The 27,128-nt window shown below is 39.5% G+C and overlaps 1 protein-coding gene and 1 long non-coding RNA gene across 3 annotated transcripts; one reads left to right on the top strand and one right to left on the bottom strand.

Annotated features, from left to right (window-relative positions):
- Window positions 1-1,811: 1,811 nt before the first annotated feature.
- CCDC14 (coiled-coil domain containing 14) lies at window positions 1,812-12,393 on the top strand. 2 transcript variants are annotated; one of them, XM_075512689.1, is made up of 13 exons: window positions 1,812-1,860; window positions 2,558-2,613; window positions 3,102-3,177; window positions 3,883-3,955; window positions 4,050-4,190; window positions 5,274-5,468; window positions 5,599-5,693; window positions 6,702-7,278; window positions 7,806-7,947; window positions 8,563-8,642; window positions 9,078-9,296; window positions 9,377-9,509; window positions 10,893-12,393. In XM_075512689.1, exons 1-13 carry the CDS (start codon window positions 1,828-1,830, stop codon window positions 11,875-11,877), a joined length of 2,805 nt encoding a protein of 934 aa, XP_075368804.1. In that variant the 5' UTR covers window positions 1,812-1,827; the 3' UTR covers window positions 11,878-12,393. The 2 variants fall into 2 exon arrangements, with proteins under 2 accessions (XP_075368804.1, XP_075368803.1); XM_075512688.1 differs by having other exon boundaries at window positions 5,274-5,513.
- On the bottom strand, window positions 12,356-26,911 carry LOC142414875 (uncharacterized). The gene is made up of 3 exons (XR_012777238.1): window positions 26,807-26,911; window positions 21,947-22,043; window positions 12,356-12,795 (listed from the first exon to the last, which is right to left on the bottom strand). It is a non-coding gene; the product is annotated as an uncharacterized LOC142414875 (long non-coding RNA).
- Window positions 26,912-27,128: the final 217 nt, after the last annotated feature.

Genomic DNA, 27,128 nt, shown 5'->3' with positions numbered 1-27,128 from the left:
GTTTTATCACAAGTCTCATGACAGCTTGTACTTTTCTTTAAAGACTGACCACTTGGAGATCTGTGACTTCACGAGAATTTTAATTCTTTATGCAATTTTTTCATCTTTACAGTTGCATTTTTAAAAATTATTTATAAGACAATCATGCTATTTCATCCATCATTTCAAAATGGTTCAGTTGACAAGAATGGAACTCGATAGCCTTCTGTATTAATTTTCTTTTTGATGAAAAAATGAAGTGTTGTTCTATATGTCTTCAAATTATATGTCAAATCAAAGGATGGGATTATGGTTTGGGGGAGGATTGGGGTTTTTTTATATCTGTTACTTGTTGCTACACAACTTGGGATAATTCTTCTTTAATTATTTAAATAGCTGCACTCACATCTATCAGTTCAATGAGAATTTATCCATAAACTTCCATAAACCCCCTTAAGAAAAAAGTATACCAATGGTTCTGGCACTGGTTTGGTAGTTGCCACACATCTTTTTGAACTCTTTTCATCTTCTTCCATTTTTTCTAGTTTATATTCCTTCCTTCAGCTGTTCTCCTATTACAGTGGTCTTCTTATTTTAAATTTTTCAAAGAGAAAAATTGAAGCAGTCTCCAAATTCCTGCCAGAAAACCCTTCCGTTTTTTTTGACAAGATGGTAAACATCTTCACAACATAGTTTTACTTAAGTTCAGCATCGTTTCAGCACAAATGTTAACACAGTAATACCTAATAACAACACCGTTTACACATTGGGAGAGCACAGATGTTGAATATTTATATGCACTTCTGCTATAGTACTCTTTAATAACATAGTAATGTAACCACATTTTCAGCCTGAGTAAATGTAATTGCTTTCAATACTATGTGTTCAGAAGGTCTATTTATTCAGCTAATAAAAGCGAACATACATAGAATACTAATATGCCTCTGTGTGTGCGTGAAATCTGAGGCACCATCATTTACAATCCACGTACACGGGTGTTTTCAGGGATTGCCAGAGAAGATTTAACACTAGCTGAAAACCAGCATGGGGAACAAAGAACTGACGGTTTAAAGTATCAACAGTTCCCTTTGACTTGCTGCCAGCCTGCTTTTACCTTTTGCGTCCCCAAAGGACTTGCAGGACACGGGCTGCACAAGCTAGCAGAGGCCGTGAGGTAGTTTTATGAGCAGTCCCCCATGCAGATGTCCTAATTTTCCTTCAGGGTGGCACACCCATCTGCAAGGCCTCATTTTCCACGTATTTTATGAGAACACAGAACCCCTGTCCCATAGGGCCTGCTGCTGCCCAACAGCAGCAGGCCCTGGGAGCACACCGTGGGAGGACAGCACTGAGACGGGAAGACCCAGCTATGTGAGGTGATTTTTTTTCTCATTAAGCGGAGAGGCAGGTTCCGGGGCTGCAGAGCGGGGGCGAGAGGCAACACTGCGCCCTGAGAGGAAGGCAAGGCAAGGCAAGGCAAGGCAAGCGGCAGCCCACCTCACCCCAACGGCCGCATCCGCTGACGGCCTCACAGCCCGCCTTAGCCCCGCCTATTCCCTTCTTTCTTCCGATTGGCTCCTCCGCTCCCATTCTCCGCCAATCCCCGACCGCGCTCCGCAACGCCGCTCCTTCTCCTTCCCGCGCCAGCTGCCGCCGGCGCGCAGCGAGGACCCGCCATGCGGGGCGGGCCAGGGGGGCGTTAGCCCCGCCCCTCCACTAACGGCTGTCCCGTCCGTCAGCCAAGCAGGCTCGGGATTGGTCGGCGCAGGGCGCGCGCCCCGCGGGAGGGGGCAGAGCGGGAGGGCGGGTGGCCCCTCCCGTGCGTCGGCCGGGGCCGGGGCAGGGGCCATGGCCAGGTCGGGGGCTGCGCGGCCCTGCAAGGTGCGTGCGGGGCAGGCGTGCCGGGGGAGCGGGGGCGTTTGGAGCCTCTCCTTGTCTGTAGTCGGGTCTCAGCCCTCTCTTGAGATGCCTCACTAGACCTCTGGCTTACTCGGGGAGGATGGGAGGGTGTCCCCGCCGAGTGCGGAGCTGGGCGATCAGTGTAACGACTCCTGAGGGGGAGTCGGGCCTTCCGGCACCGAATGCCTGTGGTTTCCCTGGCTTAGCCCAGCAGCCCTTCCTCAGGGCTCAGCAGGTCTGTGTGTGTCGGTAAGGGGCACCGCAGCAAGCTTTCTGTTCGAGGGTTCGTCCACCTTGGTGTATTTGTGGTTTGAGCAGCGACCGTAGGGGATTCTTGAAATCCCCAAAGTTTAGGTGTGTATTTACAGAGCTTGGTGGCAGTCTGCAACGTATGTTTGTATGTCAGCCCTTGACCGTGTCATTAAGTGAGTTACTGTATCTGTAGAAAGCTGCGGAAATTAATGAAGCTTCACAGTGCGAAGGTACGTTTTGTGAAGTGAAAACTACAAGATTCAGACTCTGATGGCAGTGGTGGGCTCCCTCCTTGTTCTGAGAGCTGTAAATTACCTTTAACTGATCTGCCTCAGCAAAACTTCTTGGAGTTAGTGGGCAATGGTAGTCTTCAATTATGTTGTGAAAGTACTTCATGAAAATCAAAGTATATTTCTGTAATCAACAGGTGCTGTCTTCCGGAAGGCTAACAGGAACAGCTAAATTAACAAATGGAAGAAAACAGTAAGACCTTAATCGTGAATACTGTCTAAGTTTGAGTGTATATGTGAGTGTTTGGGAACCTTATACTTGTCATACTTCACAACTAGCCAGAAATTCTTTGTATACATCAGAAAATGTTTTTAGCTGAAAGGCAGTACAGCTAGGTTCTAAGCAGCCCATGAACAGACGGACACAAACTGAGTAGAAATTTTGCCTGTAGAAATACAGGGTTGAATCTCCCTGCGTGTTTTATTTATAAAAGATTGAATTTGTATAGTTACTAGCCGTACGTAAGACTGTTACGTAAAGACTGAATTCTCCTTTGACATAAGCTGTTAATATCTGCTAAACAAGTTTGTTGCAGCAGTGCAAAGTTTTCAGAAAGAGAAAGATATTTTGTTTCTTGATAAAATTAATTTAGTTTAGTCTGCTATTATTGAATAAAAGTAAATTTTTTACTTTGCTGCATATTAAGGAGGTAGTATAAACAGTGAATTTGACTTTTTCAGGTTTGGCTTAAGAAAAGGATGTCATTCTGATGTGGAGTCCGGATACTCTCTCTATTCTACTGATTCTGATGATCAGGTAATTGAATGACTTTTTAATACAGTCATTTCTGTTATCTAAAGAGAAGGGAAATTGGAATACCTCAAATAATAGAAGAAAAACAGGTTAATTTAGATACTACTGCATCTGGACTGGCAATAGCTCCTGCAAAGCTAGCAAGAGCGTCTGTACTGCATCGTGTAGATACATGCAAGTTGGCTTTGTGTACAGTGAGTTTGGCTCTGACAAATCTCATTAAGGCACAGGATATATTTTGCAAACACAACTATGCTGTTTATGGACTAGAGCTGGCCCTAGCAGAAGTATAGGCATATTTGCTAGGTTTTGTGCTGAAAAGAGTGAGTTGTATGGAGTCAGTGCTGCAGTGCTTATTTTCTGTGTAGTGCTGAGTCAGTTATCTCTAGAATAGAAATAGGCTGTAGATAATAGCTTAACTGTACATGGAACTAAGAATAAAACCCACACATATGCAATTATCAAAACATAAAATGCAGCAAATGGACACATATGCAAGAAAACAATTTAGGTTTTTTGCAAAAATTGCATGTTTGCAAACTTTCATGTAATTGCAAAGCAATACATGGAAAATGACATGTTTTTGCTAGTTATCAGTTTTTCTTTTTCAGCTGACAGAGTGTGGAACACTCACCTCTAAAATAGTATCTTGGTTCACTGAAAGAAAACAGTGATAGTCATTTTCTGACTGCAGTATTTTTTGTGCAGGTTGATACTATTCATAATGGACTTGACCGTTGTGCAGCTTTACTGAAGAGTATCTTACAAAACGAGGCTACAGGTTGTACCTATTGAAAATTCAAGTTATGTTTTTAGTCTTTGTAAGACTGTTTTGCTCTGTTTTGTTGACTAGTTTTTCTTTTGACCAATACTAGGAAGAGAGACTATCCATAAACAGCCTGGGAAAACAACTTCCATTAAAATTACTTCCAAGCCTTTGCTAACCAAAGGAAATACTTCCAAGAAGAAAGGGTTGAAAAAAAACGTTACTCCTGCCCACGTCCGAAAAGAAATTGGTAAGCGGGCTTTCTTGGGTTTGCTTTTTTCTCAAGCAACATTGAGAGACTCCTCAACTTACTGAGATATAACAAGGCTTCAGGTAATTGTTGTCACTTGTTATAGGTTGATCCAGGGCTGGATCCACAAAAGGACGTAGACAGTACTCATTGCCTTTTAGAAACCTTAAATGTTTACTAAACAGTTACTAAAATTCACAAAAGTTTGAGCTTCATGTACAAGGAAGAAAGTTGAGTATGTTTACAAACACCAACATCATGAAGTTTAGCTGGTAGGAAGCGTGAAGGAGAATGATAATACTTGTGCCCTATTTCTCTTGGACAATGAGGCATTACAGTGCTTGGTCTCTGGGGTATGCAGCTATAAACTGTCCTGGAGTTAGGTGTCCAGCCAGGCTTTTCTCAAAGATCAATTTCTGGAAACAGGAAAGTATTGCAATAAATAATAAGTCGTCAGATGGTTTAGTGGCCAGAGCACTTGAATGGAAAGGCAGATGGAGTGCTCTAGGCTGAGTTGCTCTCAGTTGAAATATTTCACTTTTTATCAGCATTCCTCCTTCTCTCTACCCCGTTTCTTTTGTGTGATTTCTAATCCAGTAGACAGGTGGGGCCTGTAGACTAGGTATGTAGCAGAATGGCTATTTTGTGAATTGTAGAAGGTAAGCACATAGCTGATATCTTTCCAGCACTGTAAAAATATGGAGTTTTAATTATACCCAACATAAGAAAATTAGGTTTGGAGAGTGCTTTGGTATGGGTTATTCCTAATAATCTAAAAGCTTAGGAAGCTAAGCAGAGATTTTAAGAATTGCATTTTAGAACTGGCCTTCTGTAGGATTAAATCTCTCTGCTTCTTTCAAGGACAGCAGTCTGTCCAACTGGGTTAGGTTGCTCTGTCTAGAAGAAAGAAATGATGGATTGATTTGCTGGTGAGTAAAAATCTGGCTGGAATCTTAGGCTGTAGGGTCTTTCGGTTTTCTTTTTCAAAGGAACCTGCCAGAGTCTGCCTGATGACACAATGGGTTTGTGTACATCAAGAAGACAGACAACTTCAGCTGGGTTTTTTTGTTCTTTTCTCTATAGTGCCAATATCAAATAGAAAACTTGCCTTGTCCACCACACCTTCCACTGAGAAAGAGCTTTCCAGTGCAGCACAGAATCAGCTGGTTCAACCAATTCATGTGCCTTGCAGTCAACACTCTCCTGTGATGCATCAGAAACTGTGTGAGCATGTGCAAACTCAGATGTCTCTGATAACTGGCCAACCACCACAGAACAGTAATGAAACTCCTACTGTAACTTCTTTTCCTACCTCAGATCACGGTTAGTGGAACTATTAGAGCCTGCTATTTTACTGTATGAGTTTTGCCCAAAATTGCCCTGATCTGTAAGTGTTGTTTTCTTTTAGGATGTCAAAATGTTACAGCTTTTAATTACCAATTACCTACCTCCACACCAGCTCTGTCCCTGCAGGAGTCTGCTAATCCCTTATCTATTCAGTCAGTAAGTAAAAGCTTGATTTTGACTATTAATAAACATTTTAAATTAGCACTGCCTATTTATTTATGCATTTATTTAAGTGTGTGGGTTTTCTTGGTTTTATGTAATAATTTTCCTTAAAGAAAAAAAAAAGCCTCTTTCAGCCTATAGATGAACAGAATAAATAATGAGAGAAAATACTGCTATTTAAAATATATTTTACATAGATACCAAAAAATGAAATTAGAAGCATTTCAACTGGCTGGTTGTTTCTGCGTGGTGAATTCTGTAATAGACAGCAAACATGGAAGGTGCAGGAAATTATTCATTACTGTTAATAAATACATTCTTACTAATGCACATTAGGATCATTAACCAACTCCTGATAAAAGAATCCTATCTCATATAGCTTTTCCCTGCCAATGATCAAGCTGGTTATTTCTTCAGACACTGTGTATTATCTCAGAGGCACATTTTAAAATACTTGTGTATTTCAGGGTGTGGAATAGAACTAACAGAGAGTACCAACTGCCACCTTGGGAAATGTGGTAAAGGGCTTGCACCTTGAAACTCTAAGACTGTGGACTTACCTTCCATCTGCAGGCAGTCCATGTATAGTTAGTGCTGTCCTTGGCTTTTAAGAAATCCACCTACTTAAAATACTGAAATATTTAGTATACTTTATTTTTTTTCTTCCGTGTTCTGGTTTGATTCAAGGAGTGAGTATTCATAAAGCAAAAAAACCCAACAAATGAAACACTGCTGAGGTTTTTTCTTTACAGAACAGCTGAAAAAGAACTGTGCTTTAATGTTGCCAGTAACATTTAAGATAAAGGTAATCTAAACCAGATTTACACTTTAATTGCTCCTTAATATACTGGAAAGTTATGCAATTAATGAGTTGTGGTTGCGTTTATAATTTGCAAAGAATGATCAAAACTACATTGAGTCAGACAAGGGTATTTTGGTTTTTTTTTAAGATTTAAAAAAAAAAATCATGTTACTTTTTTAATATGAATATTCTTTATGCAGGGTGTTCCTGTAGATGGTGGCAATGAACGTGGGCCAGAGATGGGAGGACGTGTGGTTTGCCCAGTAGTTTCTGCTGCGCCTACTACTGCTGTGCAAATACAGTCTGCCACTGCTTTTCCTAGTGTGATCCCTTGTATAGCATCAGGTGCATCAAGTAACTCTACAGTGCCTACATTCATCCTGTCATCTTCTGGCAGAGCGATGACCCCAAACCATGAGCAACAGGTAAAAGAAGCAGATTTGATAAGATGCATACAAGCTCACCTGGCCCTGTTACAATCACATGAAATGATGAACGGCAGGACTGAACAGAAGCACCATCATCATTGTCCAGCAAAACATAATGCTTCAAGTAACAAAGAGGAGGATACTTCTGAAGAACACAGTGAGGACACGGTCAGCGAAGAAGATGGATTGAATGTACTTGACGTAGCCCCAGTGAGAGATACAAGCTGTAAGACAAGTTTTGTGAAGAAAGTTCTAAAATCTAGAAAAGAAAGTCCAGAAGAAACAACGCATAAAGTTAAGACTGTAAAGTATCTTCTGGGAGAACTCAGAGCACTGATAACAGATCAAGGTGAGGACATTTTCATTGTGCAGTAGAGTGATTACATATGAATAACACAAGAGCTGTGTTAAATGAGTGAGCACTTCCATCTCTGGAAGTTGTGTCAGATGATATGTGACATCTTAGAGTGGTTCTCCACAACTTCAATAGCTTCGTGTTTCACTCTGGATAAGTATTAAATTATTTTTTGGAGTATTTTAACATTATCGTAACAGCTAAGATAAGGATTGTTCTCATTTCATATACAGTGTTTTCCCCTGAGAAAGGGAGCAGCATAGACATTTGCAACAGCAATCCCACCAAGGTTGGTTGGAGAGATGGTGGGTTGTGATTTATCAAGAATCTAAAGCATAGTTTTCATAGTCAAGCTTAAAAATTTTAAATAAATAAATACAGTTAAAATAAAGATGAGGTTTTCTTGGAGAAGAAAAGTAGATACTATAATATCACTTTGTAGATTGCTTAATCACATATAAAATATTGTCATATTGCAGGTTTATATGTTTATGGTGTCTTTTTTCCGTCACCTCTTGCAGATGATTCAGAAATGTTAAGGTTGATGAGTGAAATAGAAGACTGCATATCATTGCTCCCAGAAGTAGTGGGGAGTACAAATATACAAGCTGAAATAGCACTAGTTTTACAGCCTCTCAGAAGTGAAAATGCCCAGCTGCGTAGGTTAGTAACTCGTCAGTGATTCTGTATTTACTGCAAATGTGCCTAAAGCATCTTAAACTGGTCTGTTCTAAACTGCATATTTTAGCATTGTTATGGTGTGTTACGACCCTTTCATTCCTGTCTGTGCAGTATTTATGTATTAGAAGGTGCGTTGGTAAGGTTATATAGTTTAAATAATTAACTCACAGCAAGACTTCAGTTAATACTGATGTTTTGGTAGCATCAGTTACATCATGATTGGGCCCTTGTCTAGGTGGGATCATTGTCTCTGAAAACTGCAGTATCAAGGTAGTTAGCCTGCTTATATTCTTTTGTAGTCTATTCTCAAATGCAAAAATGTCTCTCATTTCAGGGGAGCTCTCAAATACATAACTGGGTAGCACTTTACATCAGAACAGAGGGAAAGATATTTACCAGAACTTGCAAAGGGTCTTTTGTGTTGAAGAAATATAGGAATGTAAGAAAAATGCATTTTTAAAACTTTTTGATGTTTCTGAAACATTCTGTGACATTTAATTCTCAGTAGCAACTTCTTACCAAACTAATTTAAAATGCAGTGGTTTTGAGCTTATTCTGAACTTTCTGAATTTGTGCTTTTTCACAATTCATATTTAGGAGACTAAGAATATTAAACCAGCAACTCGGGGAACGAGAAAGAAGTGAGAAGACATCTGGACAGAGCTGCAACTATGAATGTAAAGTACTAATAGAGAATGATGCTTGTTAGGGGCATTTTTGTTAAAGCTTTATTTAAATAGATACAGACATATAAAGATATAGGTATGTCATTTAAAAATAACAGTACGTATTGTGGCCTTTAGTGGCAACTGAACTAAGTGTTGTGGGTCTAATCATGCAACTGCATTTGCATGGATTGTTGTGCCTGTTTAGACTCCATATAGCGAGACTCAGCTCTTCAGCTGCTGAGCAGATTATTTTTCGTTATGTGCGTCTTAAAATGAAGATGACACATAATTAAGGAGAAAGCTTGAGTTTTATCTCGCTGCCTCAAAAAACCCTTCTATCTGTAAGCAAAATTCATATTACCAAGATTATTTAAAAACTTAGTTTTATTTAGAAATTCAAACTGTGCCACACAAAACAAACTTTTTATGTTTTACTTTCTGTAGTAGTTTCTTTGCAGTCCTTGAATATGGTGCTCCAGAGTCAATTGAAAGAATCACTGAAAGGCCTTGAGTCACTGCAGGCTAAAAATGAAGAACTACTTAAGATAATAGAAAGTCAGAAAGAAGAAAATAAACGTCTTGCAAAAGATATTCAAGATAAAGAAGAAGAATTGCTTGAAAACAAACAGCATTATGACATTCATTCTGCCAAGCGCAAGATTGGTATGTGTTTTGAATATGTTTATTCTTCATTTAGTGTTTTAAAACTTAAATAATTAGGTAAATTCTTCTTGGCATTTTAGAAGTGGAAGAGGCATTAGCAAATGTGAAGAGCCTTCAGTTTAAGCTGGAAGCTTCAGAGAAAGAAAATAAGATTTTGGGCATAACGTTACGTCAGCGTGATGCAGAAGTTAACAGACTGCGTGAATTAACCAGGTGCTATTGGCTAAGCTATTTTTTTGCCTCTTGACATCACTTTTTTTTTTCCCCCTTCATACTTTGGATTATTGTAAGCTTAGTATCTTGGTGGTAGTAGGTCACGTAGGCTAAAACTCCTCTTCGTAGTTACTTTTGCTCCAATGGTACTATAATTTTCTTAAAACAGGGTTGTCTTGTCAACCCTGTTGTTGTCAGTCAGAACTCATGACTTGAGTTCTGTTGTAAAGTAAAATGCTATCTGCCTTAACTTGTGCAAAGTTTTAACTCTTAATAGCAGAGCTGCCAATAAGGAGCAACATGGGAAGTGCATGCACCTGAAAACCTACTGATACTTCCCTTGAAGCTGTAGAATTTGGAAACTAACTCTTAACCTGAATTAAGGAGGGATCTTTTTTTCTTTCTTTCTTTCTTTACACTGGTTCAGAAACTGGTCTGAAGATCTGTCTTCAGGACCCACAGCAACCTCTTCCTGTGGGAATGAGCAGTCCTTTCTTTAATTGTACACACATTTGAAGTAAATTATACCCAGATATTAAGTATGGGTAAAGGTGGGAGTTCTTGGATCACTGAATGAAGGTGGTGTTACTCACAATTTTTTAGAACTATTACTGTGAATTTATTTCTCATCATGGTCTTTTATGATGAATATAGGGGTGAGCTAGGAGACTTACGTAGCTTTTTGCACATGCAAAGCGATATGTACATCCAGTTTGTTTGGACATGATATGTACAGGAAGTTAAACTGTTGTCTGTCTTGTTTATAGTTGATACTGTTTGGAATGGCCGAATTTTTAATCAACACTTCAGATTCTTTAGTAGAAGTTTAGACACATTACACGCTTCTATGACTACTATACTGACCACCAGATGGTAGTATAATGATGTCTTATTACATGTGTATGTGTATATGCTATATACATAAGCATTTAAGCATTTATTTCTTTTGATGTACAAAGCAGAAAATGAGAAGAACTATTTCTTTTATTATATTTTTTTATTTAGATGCAATGGGAAGAATAATTCAGAAAAAATTTCTTACTGATTTTGGTAACTGTTTCTATATGCTTTGTAACTGTTTCTCGATATCGATTTATTCCATTTTGTAGCACTCAAAGCAGGTAAATCAGGAATAATCTCAAGAGCTTCATTGGGTTGTGCTATTTTAGTTACTTTATAGGCACATTGAGCTGACCTGAGGAAAGAAATTCAAGAAACCTGGAATTGGTTCACATTTATACTACATTTTATGACAACAAGTAGAAAGAGACTTGTAACTTTGCTGCAGTCTGATGAATCTTATGTTTTGGTGTTATATAAAAGTTTTAAACTATTTTTTTAGTGACTATTTTTCAATCTCATTAATTGATCTTATCTTAACAGGACCTTGCAGGGCAGTATGGCCAAGCTTCTGTCTGACCTCACAGTAGACAACATTAGGCCCAAACCTGAAAAAGGTCTCTCAAAGTCTCTTTTAGAAGACCATGAAAAGCAGATGCAGCCTGATCCGTTTCCGGGGAGTACTTCAGTAATGACTTACCTTAAAAAATTAGAAATGGATCATATTTTGATAGATACAGAACTTCAGTTCTCAAATAAAAGTGGAGAATTAAAAATGCGAAATCCAGCCTATGAAAAGTTTGCTGCTGAAGGAAGTAAGGCAAACAGTATGTTCTCAGAAGAAGGAACATCAGCTCCCAGAATACTGCTAACCTCACTGAAGCAAGATGCAGAAACAGTTAGTGATTCTGGGACTTTACTAGATGACCAAAACAAGTTGGATGAGACCGTTTATATTCCATTGACTAGCAGTGCCTCTAAAAAACAGCAACCAATCTCTGAAACAACTGGTGTGCTACCGCAAAGTAGAGGGGCTTGTAAGATGTTGGACTACCACTGTGAGCTCTCAAACTCTGTGCAGCAGAATGGATGTGACATATCAAAGGATCCAACTATTCTGGATAAATTAAGTGCTGGGTACAGTGTGAAAAAGACTATGGAAAACACACTTGAAGTTACAGGGGATAAAGTGAAGCCAGAAGGAGACAAAGTCCAAATGAGGCCAAAAGGTACTCCAAGTGGAGCTGCAAAAGACTTCACACATAAACCAGACCAACCTCAGCCTGGTACATACCCTTGTGTACCAATACTATTTCAGAAAGAGATTTCTCAGAAAAAAGGCAGTGAAATAGCTGATTTTAGTTCCATTTCATTTGATGATATATCAGGGAAGTCTGAATGGAGTGCATCCTCTTTCTCAACGTTTACTTCTCGAGATGAAGAGGACTTTAAGAATAGCTTAGCAGCCCTGGATGCCAACATAGCTAGGTTACAAAGAACTCTGCAAAATAGCATTATGAAACAATGAGTATAAGGAAACAAAATGGGGTGCACTTGTTTGGATTATTTAGGTTTTTCTTAACTATATTAGTAAATATGGTACTGATATGAATATTTGTATTTTTTGGTATGAAATGACTTGTTCCTAGCTGTTTAAATTATGGATGGGATTTGTTCCTCATTAAGCTATGGTGCTGCTTCCCTTGATGTGTACAACTTGAAATAACTGGTATAAATGCCTTTTTTATAATTATGACTTAGGTTTATACTCTTTAATTGCAAAATTAATTCTTAGAACAGCACTTGATAACTGTTTAAGAAACCAGTGTGCTGTTAGTAATACAGTTTTTCTATTAAATGATAAAGTACACTTGCATGTTTTTTCTGTGTGCTTTTTCAAAGTAGTAAGAGCAGCATTGAGAGAGATGCATTTGAAGTCAGTTGCAGATGTGATAAAGAGAAATTTTTATTTCATTATAATTTGACTGTTATAAAATTGGATGCATAGTTATTTTCCTTGGTTATGATAATGTATTTCAAGAATTTAGCTCTTTGTTCTGGTTCACCATGAAGATGTGCAAACAGTAGTGTCAATATTAAAGAAACAGGTGGACAGGACTTCTTATTCAGCTGCATTGCTGCTTAATCCAAGTTGAGTTTAATCAAGAAGTGGGAGTTTAATTGGTGAAAGTGGAGCTGCCTGGAACTTAAAAAGTGTTCTGCCTTGACTAGGTGGATCTCTTAAAGTTGTTTTTTTTTAAAGAGGAACTTAGGTGCAGAAGGCTAAATTAAATGTCCTTGTTTACCTTTTTTTTTTGTTCCCTGAAGAGCAGTCGCAGGTACCATACATGGGCAAGAGGTTTCACAGACAGAGGCCAGGGAAGAGCTAGCTACAGAGCAGCTCTGTAGGAACACCGAGAGTTACAATTGATAAGTCAGGATCGTGCTGTTAAAAAAAAAAAAAAATGCAGCCATCGTATGGGATTTGCAGTATATGGTAGGTCCTATAAAATACATGAAACATACTTTTTTCACTCATCACTGGTAAAACTCAATTTTCAGTTTTGAGCATTGTACTTGAAGAAAGTTGTTGATTAAGTGGGAAGTCCAGATGAGAGCAAGAAAAGAACCATCAAAGTTCTGTTCTTTTCTGCAATTCTGCTTTAGGTCATAGTTTTTACAGATGCTTGATTTTATCTAAAGTAAAAGAGAATATAGTACCAGTAGATAAACACAGAACAGTCTGATGCTGAGAAACAGAAGCAATAACAGGCTTCAGCTGACACAAAGGAGACAAATTAGGCATTAGTGAAAGCTGGCAAACCGGTACAGTTAGTGAAGCACTAAATATACAGTGTGAGGAAGTCATGGAAATTCCACAGTTGTTGAGGTGTCAAACATGTGTTGGGTATAAATACAGAGAGTCTGGACTGAGTTAACCAAACTGGCTCTCACAGGAATGGGAGCGGAGGGGGGAATGATTGCAGTCTGTTGTTCTCCTTGACGAGGCTTTACGGATCTCAATGTCACAAATATGCATAGTGCAAGTTTTTAAGTTTTAGGTATGGGAGGATGGTGTTATTGCTACCATTCTGTTCCTCTTACACCCTTAGCAGTGCTTGAATGCTGTTTTTCATGACTCATGGTTTTTCAGGGAAAGTATCTTTCGAAAGGGAACAGCACTATAAGGACCTGAATTTAAGACTGCTTTTTTTGCAGTGTTGTTTTTTTGGGGTTTTGTGTGTCCCCCTCCCCCCCCCCCCCCCCCAAAAAAAAAAAACATTACTGTGCTTCTTGATGCTGGCCTCTTTTATGTTTCTTTGTAGGACAAAAGTCTCAAGATTTACCACTTTGAAGAATTTTATTTTTTTCCCATGATTAGTTGCTTGATTGAACATTTTTTTAAAGTTAGGGCACTATCCATACATTGTGCTGTGGAGCAGTTCTGTGATTATTTTAGTTACTAGTAATTGAGCAATAAAAAGGTATGAAGACAACACATACTACAAAAGATGCCAACTGGCACTCCTGCTTCAAAAAAGGAAAGTTAGACTAAATAGTGACTTCAGTGATTTAGAATGCTTTTAAGGCTTGGCCTGGATTTCTTATTACTCTCCACACTATTCATGCTCAGATTCAAAATAAGGTTGATGGTATGAAAGTGAACATGTTTTAATTAAATATTTACAAGTGGTTTCAGTGTAGAAGCAAAGCAAGCTTTAAGCAATGATTATGGCGTGGATTAAAGACAAGCTACACTAAATTCTAGTCTTTAAAACTCATGAGAAGACTGAGAAAAGGTTGGAAGAATATTCATTAGTAGACACACTAACTGAGTTTTCTTCTTGCAGCTAGGACTGTTACTCCAATTGAGGGAGGGTATTTGTCCGTTTGTCCTGGCCAAAGCTAGTTGCAATCTGCATAAAGCAGCTGTGGTGTCAAGATGCCCAAGCACGTTCTTCTCGCATTGAGAGCATTTGCATTCACTTTTATCTCAACAGGGAAGATGTTAACACCATCTTACTTGTGTCCTGTTCATCTTTACAAAGTTAGTTCTATCAGAGCATGAGATGAGTACTGGAAAACCTTTTTGGGGATAATGAGCAGGTTTGTAATGTTTATCCTTCTCTTAGAAGGAGGAAAAGCTAAGAAGAAGAAACAGGAAGGAGGAGTCATCTTTAATATAGTTTGTTTTGTACTCGGATATGTCAAGCAGAGCTAGAGCAACTTTAAATGAAATACAAAATTTCCCATATATGGGCGTTATGAATGTGCACTGTTGTGGAGCAAAAACCAGCCAGCAAGATCAAATATGCAAGTCTTTAAAAGGTGGGAAGGGCTTCCAGGATTCAACTCAAGATAAGGATATTGAAACTGTGGAAGTCAACATAGCTGTAGTGTTCAGTAAGGCTCAACAGAAGATAAATAATGATAACATCTCTTACAAACTTGTTCTTTTAATGTGTTGTATGTTATAAATAATACCTACAGAAAATAAAGGAAATCCTAGAGTCTGCACATTTTGACCACTCACATTGGCATATGGTCAGAAGTACGTAGCAAATAAGATCCCAGGTGACTGAGTAGAAAGAAATACTTACCTTTGGTGCCTGCAACAGCTTAAAAGTTATTTCTTCTCATTCCCGCAGTAACAAGGTAAAAATCACTATGGATCAAAGGCATCATCTTTGTCAACATCCATGCTTGGAATGTTGGAGCAGGTCATACTGCAGCCTATATTGCTGCTCTTCACCCTCCAGGATATGGCAAGTGCTTGTCGTTGCATAAGTTGGGAGTTATTAGGATTCATCCTTGTTGCAAGCAAGTAGACCTCAGGCCTGTATCTTTCATGGGCTTAGATACATTCCTCTCCACACTACTTTTAAGAACTTTTCAGTCTCACCTGACTGACTGAGCTACCTGGCTAGATTCCAATACAAAACTTTGTTTCCCCACCAGCCCTGGTTACCCTTGCTAAAAACTAACTTTCTATTTAGAAGCAGGACAGAATTTTTACCTGTGTAAATCCAGCACTCGTGCCAACCACTCCAAAAAGAGAAATACAATCATCAATTGACTTCTGGTTTTTGGATGCATCCCTACAATGAGGGACTGTCATAGGTAGAGGAATCAAAGTGTATTTGTGACAGAATTCAAGCTCCGCTTCTGTTTCAGGTTTGTTAAGGATCCTTTAGGACAGCTTGGGAGAGGCAAGAGAATACAGTAATGAGTTGGGCCAGTGTCAACTACGCAAGTCATTTTTGTGTTGCATGTGGAATCTTGCTATTGTTTCTACGGAAGAAAAGGTAGTATTTAAATTCAGGTAGATACATTGTCTTGGAAAAGCATGGATGTCACTCAGAGCTGAAGGATCAGATAAAGGGCAACCAGCTGTGGTGCCTCAGTTTCTGTAGCCAGGAGGTGATGTTTGAATGAGCAAGGCTAACAGGAGCATAAACAGCCATGAGATAGCAGAGACAGTTCAAAAGGAACCATTCTCCTCCATGTCTGAAGGCCTGTTCTACACCTGCTGTTTTCCTGTGGTCATGGAAAAACAGCTTAAGATTTTCTTCCACTGTATTGTAAGTAGTTATAAAATAAGTTATTTTATAGTATATTTTCAGTATTTACAAGGTTTTACAGTTGAACCTTATGATGCCAAGTTGAGAAAAGCGCAACTAGTTGGGCTGAGGAGGTTTTTTATCACAGGTCATACAGCCAAACAAGTACTCAGCAGAACTTTCCAGCTTGGCCAGCAAAGCTGGTTTCAGGTTCTGTCCATCACTGTATCAGCCTCCAAATATAAGAGATATATGGAATTTGTATATTCAACATGAAATCATTGTTCTACGTTCAGGAATAGCTACTGTGAAACATCTCTCATGTTCCAAGGATTAATTTACAAGAAACAGCTCAGCAGCTGCAACTCCAGTGATCATGTAGCCTCCTCCAGATTTTTCTTGTAGCCACAGAGAGAAGATACAGGAGTTTCATTTTTGCAAAGCATATTCTGTGAAGTTGACATCTGCACTTTCCAGTGATGTGGAAAGGAAAGGAACGCTGAAAACTTTTCATCAAGCTCTTAACAGTCATTTTCCTTTTATGAACCCTTTTCCTTATGGAAAAGGGAAAAGATGGGGCAATACTCCAGAATCTAGGATACTTGAGTTTAACCCATATATAATTTCCGGCTCTGACTTCTTGAGCAATGAGTGTCTATAACCCAGTGTCTCATTCGAAGAACTGGGGAATGGTGGTAGCTCCCTGCAGACACAAAGGATTGCTGCCTTACTACTGTGTCCAGGTTGATCAAAGACTTCATAAGGTTTCCGTAGCCTATCTGCTTTTAAGGTGAAATAAAGAGTGACAGTAACTTCCATGACTGTTCTTACAATTTGAGCTGTAACCGGACAGGAGCCTGAACAGAACAACCTGTCCTTTCCCCCAGCCTTTAATTAGTATTACGTTTGATCAAGTACGTTTGCACATAATGCATAAGCTGAGAAATCTCTTCTCTTAATCTGTGAAAATGGACTGTTTCTGCAATCTTTAACAGTCTTTGTAAGTGTATTCACTTCAGCTCTTTTCATCAGTTACCACAGTGTAGGCAAGGGAAAGGTACCTCTCTTGTAAGTAGTCCACACCTTCAGTTATTCGCAATCCCCTGTTACACTTGTCAGGAGTCCTCAAAGGCTTCCCAGTAAACTATGGTGCAGCTATAAGGAGAGCAGTATTCATCAGATTATCTTTGTGCAGATGTGGGTTAGTCAATCCCATGGTCGTGCACTGCTTTCCTTTCCAACGCTTGACAGAAGTGCCACAGTTACATGATGATCTTTTTCAGGAACACAATCGTGTAAATGAGATGTCAGCTGTGATCTACACAGATACTGTGGTCTTACCTAAATGCATCTTCAGTGAATGATTTCACATGCTGTTTGAAGACCAAACACCAAGCTAAATGCTTTTGCAGACACATTCTGTTTATCAGGACACAGAGTGGAGAGAATATATAGATTATATTCTCTAGATATAGAGAATTATTCTCTAGTTGTACTCTTAAATATAGATTCTCCAGTTGTACTCTTAAACGTTTGTCCTGGCCACACACAGGACTGCAGTCACAGTGCACAGCCACACAACAACCCCCAGTCATGAAGTGACACCAGTAGTCTTGCAAGTTCACCAGCGATGGCACATGCTGAAAATCTCCTTTTCGCACGCATGGGAACATCCATTACTGAAGTTTTCACCCTGTGCTCCAAAGACAGTGTAAGAATGGTGCTTTACTGACTGGAGAAAGAGCAGCTTAAACTAGTTGAAGTGTAGTGGCCATCTGTGCTACAGTTAACATTATGTGGTTTATAGGCTCTTTAAGCATTTGCGTGTCTAAAGACTACTTAGAAGTATTATTTCTTTTAAGACTCCTGGTTTTGTCCAAGCCCATGATGAATTCTGGCTACTTCTCTGCTGCAATCATACAGCCAAAACATATATTTTCTTACTGCCTCCTCCCAGATTCTATTCTGTATTTAGAAGTTAGCAGTGATGGTTTTGGACTTGCAATTATGATATTAAGCTAAGTGTAAAGTATTTTTCTTGGCATAATCTAGAATATAAATAGTTTTAACGTCAGTTTCAGGTTCTCTTTATTCCCCTAGGGAATGCCAGTTCTCTTTCATAGTTAGTCTCAGAACTAAGATCATCCCAACATCACCCTTGTCCCAGCGCCCCCTTTCCAAGAAACACAAGCGAAGCAGGGCCAAGAACTCTGCTCTGCCCCCAAGACTTCAGATAGACAACACAGAATTATTGCTCTGTGCAGATGTTCCCATACGTTCCCTCAACCTTTGTCCCCCTTTCCTCCCAGTCTGCAGAGATGCAGCAGTTCACCGTGACATTGGGCTCTCTCCAGCACTAGCATTGTCTCCAACCAAAGTTTGCATTTCTGTTCAAAGAATTTTTCACCATGGCATTTTTACGACTCACACTGGCCCCTGGGCCAAGGCTTGAAATTTAAGGGCTACTGATTTTCACCTTCCCTCTGTAACACCAAGCACACAGGAATGTTGCCACCTAATCCAGCTTTTAACCCATGACCCTCTGTGCGAGAGAGCGGTGGAGCCTCCCTGTAAGTAATGAAGCTAGAGTTTAAGTGATTACTTTCATAGCAGCCATTGACTAAGGAATGACAAGCTCAGATCAGACTCTGAAGTGAGTTCTTTCAAAAGCATCTACTATTTTTATTTTAAAAAGACTGTTCATCGTCAATCCAATGTGCTCAGTGTAACATATACTGCACAAATACAGGCATTTGCCTGTTCAAGCTTCCTAGTTCTTCCCAGGAGCGTTCCTGAACAAGGTCCTTCAACCACTGCTATGCTGTTAAGAAGCCTCTGAGATGCCCCACCTCGAGGAGTCACAAATACCTACCTTCCTTCTGCAAGCATAGGCAGCAATGTCGACCGCGATGTCAAGTGAGACAACAGCCAGCAGCGTGCGTATGGATCACGGAGTGACAGCCCAGCCCCATTCATTCACTGTGCTTGGTGAACGCGCTAAACGCTCCCTCGCGTGTCATCACTGTCTTTACTCCACTTCTGTCTCTGCCATCTCATAGCCCGACCCTAATCCTTACAAAAGGGTTAAGATCGTTCCCCGAGAAAGCACTGCTTGGAAAGCCAGGCTCAGAGCACACTCACTACAGCAGAGCCTCTCGCCTAGCAGCTGGCTGTGGAAACAAGAGCAGGAGTCATCACCACAAACCCGCCGAGGAGCCTCAGACACCGTTCATGCAGACTGTCTCGGGCCATGTATGGAAGAGCTGCTATTGTTAGTGCCACTCAGGAAATATTCTAGGGAGTGCGTAATTGTTTACGCTCAGATTCTTTTATCAATGCTTAATTAACTGCAGTTACGACACATGTTCACCATTAATATTTTAAATTACTGAGATGTTTTTTAAATCTATTCTGTCGGCCTTCTTAGAAACTGCCACCAAAGGTTCCAGAAGTGATAGGACGCAGTCCTGTGCTTGCAGTACTAGCCCCTGCTTGCTTAAGGGTCTTCAAGTATGATCTTACATGAATTCTACATTTCGTGCCTGTGACAGTACAAAAGAGATAATTTCTAAAAGTTATCTGATGATGATTTAGTTTTCTTCCTTTGTAAACAGCTTTGGGCATGTCTAAAACACTGTTTTACCCAGCTACAACAAAAGCTGTTGTCATCCAGCCATGCTGCAGAAAGTGGTTACTTTGGATTTGGCCACATCTTCCAAATACACTGTTTCATCAGTCATTTCATCCCACAGAAGCCACAATGAGAAACATTTTGCTTCTAAAATCCAGAGACCACTTCTAAAAGTCTAGAAATTTCCCCCCCAGTTGGCTGCTTCAGCTGGATCCCCTCTGCTGAAGTAACCGAGCAGCAGCTTCTTCACCTTTTAAATAGGAACATACCTAGCCTAAATGTACTGAAAGACTAGTTTTCCTTTTACAGAGACCTGGGAGGACTGCAAATGAAAGTCATTTTACAGTGCCTGGGTTTTGTTGGAAAATCAGTCAGGGCTCCAAAAATTAGCAAAAAAACCCCTTCTCCTTTTGAAGATTACAGGCTTGCAAGAAGATTCATTACTTGGGTCACAAGCCTTGAAGTTGATCATTCTCAGCCTATGCTCTAGACAGTCTGGCTGTGTAGTACGCCTAAGTCATTAAAGATTTCATGTTTGTGGTTTTGCAGGATTTTAGTTTCTAAAGGAGTTATTCTGATAGTTTAAGGGCACATTAACTAGTCTTGCTGTTCCCATCCACCTCTTGCAAATATTGACAATTAAATCAAGATTACAATTAATGCAGTTCTTCTGGATGATTGCACTTATGGTTGATCAAATCTGGAAACATCATTCCATTAACATTGAGAAGACTGTGCATTTTTTTTCTGGAGCAGTTGTGCATTTCTTGGTCTGATCTTTGCGGCTTTATGCTTATATATTAATGCTGCTCCCTTTCCTTCCCGCCATACTTCTCTCCTTGCAAATATCATGTTGTACATGGTTCTGCTCCCATCTTCCTTCCAATGCAACCCTTATTGGGGTAACAGTCTTTCTTGGTTACCCACTGGAGGAAACAAATTCCTACCATAATGGCATCTGAATGTCTGTGGGTAGTTCATTATAAATCATGGCTCTAACTTCCAGGGACACTCAATTTCCAAGCCAAGTTCCCCAAAGAACGCTCATTAAAGTTTGTGTGCTTGAGATCAGTGTAAGTGTCTGGGCTCCAAGCCTGTGAAGGCACTCTGCATCTCAGTTTTAGGATCAGGACCTGTATATGTTAGATTATTCAGTGCTTACATTATTTAACAGAGAAACTAATAGCTGAAGGGATGCTTTAACTAAGCTTGCAGTTATTCTGTTCTTCCTATTCCATCCATAATTGATAATAAATTGCTATATTCGCATGCTTCAGCCCCAATGTATTTACCGAAGGCTTCCATTGATCTAGAGAATATTAGGACTACTTCTGGAGGGGTATCCAGTTTTTAATGAATAGTGATTTTTTTTCCACAGGCAGGAAAGGGCTTAAAGGGTCATCCCGCAATAGTTAAGGAAAAAGATTTAACTCCGTACTCTTCAGCTTCCTTTGCTGAGGGCAGCAAATATTTTATCTACAGATAGTGGACAACCAGCAATAATCACCACACTGAAATCTGTGCAACCCTTATATGTGTGCTCTGTTCGTTAATTCAGAATCATTGTATTATTCTTTTATCAGCACTTCCCCCAAGGGATCAGTACCAAGATGACATCTCCTGATCCATTTCTTACAAGAGAGAGCTTTCCTATATACAGAAAAGGTTAACACAAATGAACGAAAATTTGAGACTTTGTGATAAATGCAGGTTTGCGTGTCTGGTGCTTCTGGAACAAAAGAAGCAGTTTGCTAGTAAGAAATGTACCCAAATCAGTAATTTATTATAACATTAAAGGGCTGCTTTTGCACAGCCATTCTGAATCTGCTTCCAGGCAGATCAAGGACTGATACTTATTAGTGAAGCTACTCACAATCCAAAAAGATATGAAACCGAGGCTTGGTTTTTAAACAAAAATGTCCTTCTTAGCCTTTTCAGTTGTGCACTAGCTATAACCTGTATCTAGTAATAGAAAACCAGTTTTAAAGAAATACTGTAAAAAATCACCCCAGCAGTGTGGCATCACTACTACAAGCTAGAGAGCTTTATTTTGGGTTTTTGAAGATGAAAGCTTTGCTTTCCTGACCACTCATTCTGTCGCTACGTAAAGACAAACACAAATCACTACCTTAACCCTGATGACAGAGATAAGCTCTATATAAAGCTACATACATTATAACAGTGAGAGCAAAATGAACAGTTTCCTTTCACGGATTTCAAAACTAAGCCATTGAAATATATTACTATACATCTAAAGAGGCTTTATATATAACGTAAGAATATATACAACTTTTCACTAGAGTTATCATTACAGTATATATTTTCAACGAAGCAAAGGCTTTGGAGATTAAACAAAGACCTAAGAAATGCAGAGCAAGTAATTGAAAGAATGTTAAAATTCTTACCTGTAAAAAAAGCCAAGAAAACATAAGCAAGCTTTAACTACAGCAACCAATTTCTGGACGCTATACCTTCATCTTTCTGCTAACTATTTGACCATCCCTACAAAACAGTAAATTAAATAAAGCTTAGAGTACTGAATTTATTTGTTTTTATTTGTGGAGATGGGTGTAAATCAAAACACTTTCACTCCACCACATTCTGTTTTGACTGGCAAATGCCAACATAGCTGTAGGGTCCCAGGAGTCAGCTTTTAGGAACAGCTCCTACTAGCTTTATATTACTTGTACTGAGGAGTTCCTTGAATATTCCCACTTTTTCTAATTAGGCTGAGCAAGGAATTATTGTTAAACTTCTTGCTAAACTCCAGGTTTCAGCAGCATTTTTCATAAGCATTTTTTCCTTATGCAATTGTATGGTTTGTCTGACAGCGGGACTCTGTCAGCAATCTTTTACCTGAGCATTGCATGTACCAAACACATTTGTAGAAAATCATGCTTTTGTCCTATTTATTTTCTTTTCAACTAATTTATATGTTTTGGTGAAAGACAAGCTTAAAATATGCCCTAGACATCTGGAGAGGGTGCGAGCTGGTGACTGTGATGATCCTGGTCTCTCAGGAGGAATTCCCATGTAGGGCTGGAGCTGCCCTGGGAAAGGTCTTTCTCCTGCACCGCTGAGCTCTAATGCTGGACCTGCTGCCTGCATCATTACATTTGATATGCAATTCTCCTGAAGAGTGCAAAGCAAAGTGAAGACTGTAAGTTTTGTAAGACATACATATAGTAAAAACTTGCTATGTTATATGACTTTTGAAGCTTTGTAGCTCTCCTGGTATCATTCTGATCATCTGAAAAGTCATTTAAGCATGAATGAATGCTCTAAAGATTGCAAGGTAAGGTAGTACTGCCTATCTTATTAGATATACATATCTAGGAATACCACCTCTTCCCTCATTGCTCAAGGAAAGGACTCGGGCCCAACTTATTACAGTGACAGTGAATGACAGTAAAAGTCAGGCTGGGACTAAAAACAGGTAAGAAAGAGTGAGAGACAGAAAATCAGCTGAGATAGGGAGAAAATTTCTTTTGTAGATAAAGGAGGAAAAATTCTGCACAACCGACAGCAGCAGACGGCTGGCTGGTTAGATCGTCCATCTTTCCATTTCCAGGATGGCTGAGTCACCGAAACACCTGAGGGACAACTTCGCAGTTAGGTGTCATCACAATTTATATTCTATTACTTTGAGGCTTCTCCTCTGTAATTTTATTTTCAAAGAATTGTTGCTAGAATGCCTTTGTTTTCTGTTTAGGCATGCCTGGTCCTACGAAGGATTCCAGTTAGGTCTAGCAGGCATGAGGTATGCTGTTTCTTTGGAAACATCAAATCTAATTAAAACGGTAGTGCAGATAAAATGCCCTTGGGTGCCTGCAATCCAAGGCATATCTGGGATTCTGGGAGATGGGATAATTTCTCATCAGGCTGTAGAGGTCATTTTGGGGGCTAGTGGCATCACCTTCCAAGCCACAGAGAAGCCAGATGTTAATAATGCCCTCAAGCAAGGGACAGAAAGTGGAGAGATAACCAGTGACATCGGGAAGCCCTAGATTGTCATCATCAAAACTAAATATTAGTTGTTAGTGACTGTTTGCCTGCTCTAGTAGGCATCATTTACCCAAACTGTTGAGCAACTTACTCCCTTTGCTCATGAGTCAGGTTCCAGCCCCTACACAGTTTCCTCGGATACGCTTTCAAGATGTCAGCCCCGTAGCAGTGAATGAAGTGCCCAGACTGAGCACAGCCGTCCCGGACGCATACAGGGAACCAGCCCTCCCTTGGCAGTGACACCCCACCTGCTCGGTCAGTACTTCTCCAGACTATTTTGTGGTTTTATTTTCTGTTGCCATGCCACATTGCTGTTCATTACGTTGTTCAGCAAAACTTTTAAGCTTTTTTTTACTAGTAGGGTGTTCCAAGCTCCTTCCTACTTCTTGACAAGATTATTTTCTTTTAGAGCTATTAATTTATATTTTCCAGAACTATGTTTTCCTTCTTGTATGGTTTTTTTTTTTTGTTTTTGCAACAATTCCCAATGTACTGTAAATTTAAGATTTAACTATTTTTCTGTTTTATCTCACTTTAAATATTTTTTTTAAAGTTAAATTTGGCTCTGCATCACAGCTTGTTTCCTGTCTTTTAGAGAACTTTCAGTCTGACTATAGTGCTCCTATGCAACTAGTGGTAAATCCTGAAACATGAGTTTATAACCTGTATGCGCTTATACAATGTATAACAAAACTAGAGAAATTCTTAATACCCAAACAGGTAGCTAATTGAGTTTTTAATTCTTTTAGCCTTTTGGCTTCAATGATATGAGACAAAGCACTTTGGAAGCTATTTATATGCTGTGATAATAAGTGGTATTTCGTTCAGTCATAACTAAGTTGCCCTGAAGTTTCAGCTGATATTCTGTAGTCCTGTACTGGCAGGCAAAATATGCTTGACATAAGCTTGACATGCTTTCTTTGGTACCATACATAATTTCACAACCCTACTGTCCCTTCTTAATTACCTTCTTTCTAAACTGCACACATGCACAGCCACATTAAAACCAGATGATGTTACTTGCATAAAAATGCTAAAATTCATTATTCAGCTTTATTGAAGCCACATGAGTTCTGGATAAAACTGATGCCTCGGATAAAGATTGTGTGTAAAGAGGAAATGGGCTTTCCAATAGCAGCTGTAGAGCCTAAAGCCTCAGGTAGAGGTGTGTTAACAGCAGTCAATCTATTAGTACTGAGGCAGTTTTCAATATATAATGAAAAGATGTATTTTTGTTTTGCTTAGCATGTGTTTTTAGATCTATTTGATAAATTGTTGGTTTCAACCTATCATTACATTTGCCTTAATGAGATTAACTTATTAAAAGCTGCAGTTCCATGAATAAACTACTTTGTTCATATGCTCAGTTCTTTAGACATATAACAAATTGTTTTGGAATGTTCTCAGAGAAAAAAGTCTATTGCACTAGAGAAACTGTTCAAGCTTTTATTATAAGACTTGTTGCAAATAATTTAGCACTTGAATGCCTCTACTGATGAATAGGAGTCCGACCTGAGTCTGAGTTTCTAGCTAATTCTGTTGTTGTGGTATAACCCCAGCCAGCAGCTAAGCCCCACGCAGCTGCTCGCTCACTCCCCTCAGGTGGGATGGGGGGGAGAACCAGAAGGGTAAAAGTGAGAAAACTCGGGGGTTGAGATAAAGACAGTTTAATAGGGAAAGCAAAAGCTGCGCACACAAGCAAAGCGAAACAAGGAATTCATTCGCTACTTCCCATGGGCAGGCAGGTGTTCAGCCATCTCCAGGAAAGCAGGGCTCCATCACGCGTAATGGTTACTTGGGAAGACAAACGCCATCACTCCAAACGTCCCCCCCTTCCTCCTTCTTCCCCCAGCTTTATATGCTGAGCATGATGCCATATGGTGTGGAAGAGCCCTTTGGCCAGTTGGGGTCAGCTGTCCTGGCTGTGTCCTCTCCCAACGCCTTGTGCCCCCCCAGCCTCCTCGCTGGTGGGGTGGGGTGAGGAGCAGAAAAGGCCTTGACTCTGTGTAAGCACTGCTCAGCAGTAATGAAAATATCTCTGTGTTATCAACACTGTTTCCAGCACAAATCCAAAACATAGCCCCATACTAGCTACTATAAAGAAAATTAGCCCTATCCCAGCCAAAACTAGCACATCTGTTAATTAATTAAGGCCATTTTTCTGTGAAGTCAACATAATTATTCATATTGTTATGAGGCTAAAAGACTGCAAACTAAATTCTGTTTTAGAAGATGAGGGATACGTATAGAGAAAAAGACAGTGTAAATGTTGTAGTCCTGAAAGTCTAGTACAGATAGGCAAAAAATATGTGTAATTAATTATTATTAGAACCTCCATTTAAAAGCAGGGAAGCTGAGATATAGAAAGCTGCCCAAATCAAATTACATTGTAAGTCTGCGGTAAAGAAATTAAAATGTTTCTGGAGCTGCACAGATGTGGTGAAAACATTTCACTTTGATGTGACTAGGCTACCTCTAATTTCCAATTTTCAGCTAACATGAGAGACGCATTTATGTTAGTAATGAACTCGTACTCCAGGATAAAAGCAGGATGTGTGACATATAAACATGTCAAACAATTCCAGTTGAAAATGAAACTCTGGCAGCAAAACATATAGGCTGACGGTTTCTTTTCTGCAGTTTATTTTGGGGGTTGATTTTGGCGTCTTTTTTGGTTGTTTCTAACCCCAGCCTTTTGGATGTTTCAGGGTGAAATGAATGCAGTGTTTCAACTGAAGTGAGCATGTTTTCCAACTTGTATGTATTCAGAGAAAGACAACTGGTAGGAAGCCTCTCCCTTTTTCATTAAGGGGTAAAATTGTTACTGATTTTTTTAACGTCTACAAAAGCATTGGGAATTGGCAAGTCTGAAGACCGACACTTTCTATTCACATATGGAAATGTCCATTCCTCTTCTATGCTTCTCACCCCTATCTAGAAACTCTAGTTGGTCAGCAAGGTTGTTCTTTCTATTGAAACACTGAGAAGGTGGCCCATGAGGGTGCTAAATCAGTACTACTAATGAGATAAGTAGTCTGAGCAATAATCCAATTTAAGAATAATTAAGAGGTAGCAGAAATACTTCTAGATCTTAAAAAAAAACACACCTCGCTTCATAAAACTATCAAGGTACCTTTCAAGAGACACTTTCTTGTGTAGCAGTAGGTTACTGAGTGTGGGAGAAACACTGAATCTCATTTGTTCCAGCGAGCATACTGATAAACAGCCATATAGTACCATAATTCATCTGGATCTCTCACCTTTACTATTGTCTTATTTTGGGCCTGGTTTTACTTCTTCATCTTCCTGGTAGACATCTTGCAACACTCCAGTAGGAACATCCATCCTGATGAAATGACATGAGAGGTCTGGGGATGCAAGCAAGCTGTGGTTAGTACATATCTGAAAATTTGGGAAAAGCTTGAAAATAGGGTTTGTTGGAAGAATCTGCTGGTTACAATATTTCTGCTCTGCTCTGCTCCAGTTCTTTATTTCTGTAGTTCACCAAAAACATATTTAGCCCTTTGAGCTGCCACAGCCATCAGTCTTCAAATACTTCAAACTCATTCAAAAGAATTGTTT

This window comes from Mycteria americana, chromosome 9 (assembly GCF_035582795.1).
Source record: "Mycteria americana isolate JAX WOST 10 ecotype Jacksonville Zoo and Gardens chromosome 9, USCA_MyAme_1.0, whole genome shotgun sequence".
Lineage (NCBI taxonomy): Eukaryota > Metazoa > Chordata > Aves > Ciconiiformes > Ciconiidae > Mycteria > Mycteria americana.
The sequence above is the reverse complement of the archived record's forward strand: the minus strand, read 5'-3'. Positions and strand labels throughout refer to the sequence as shown.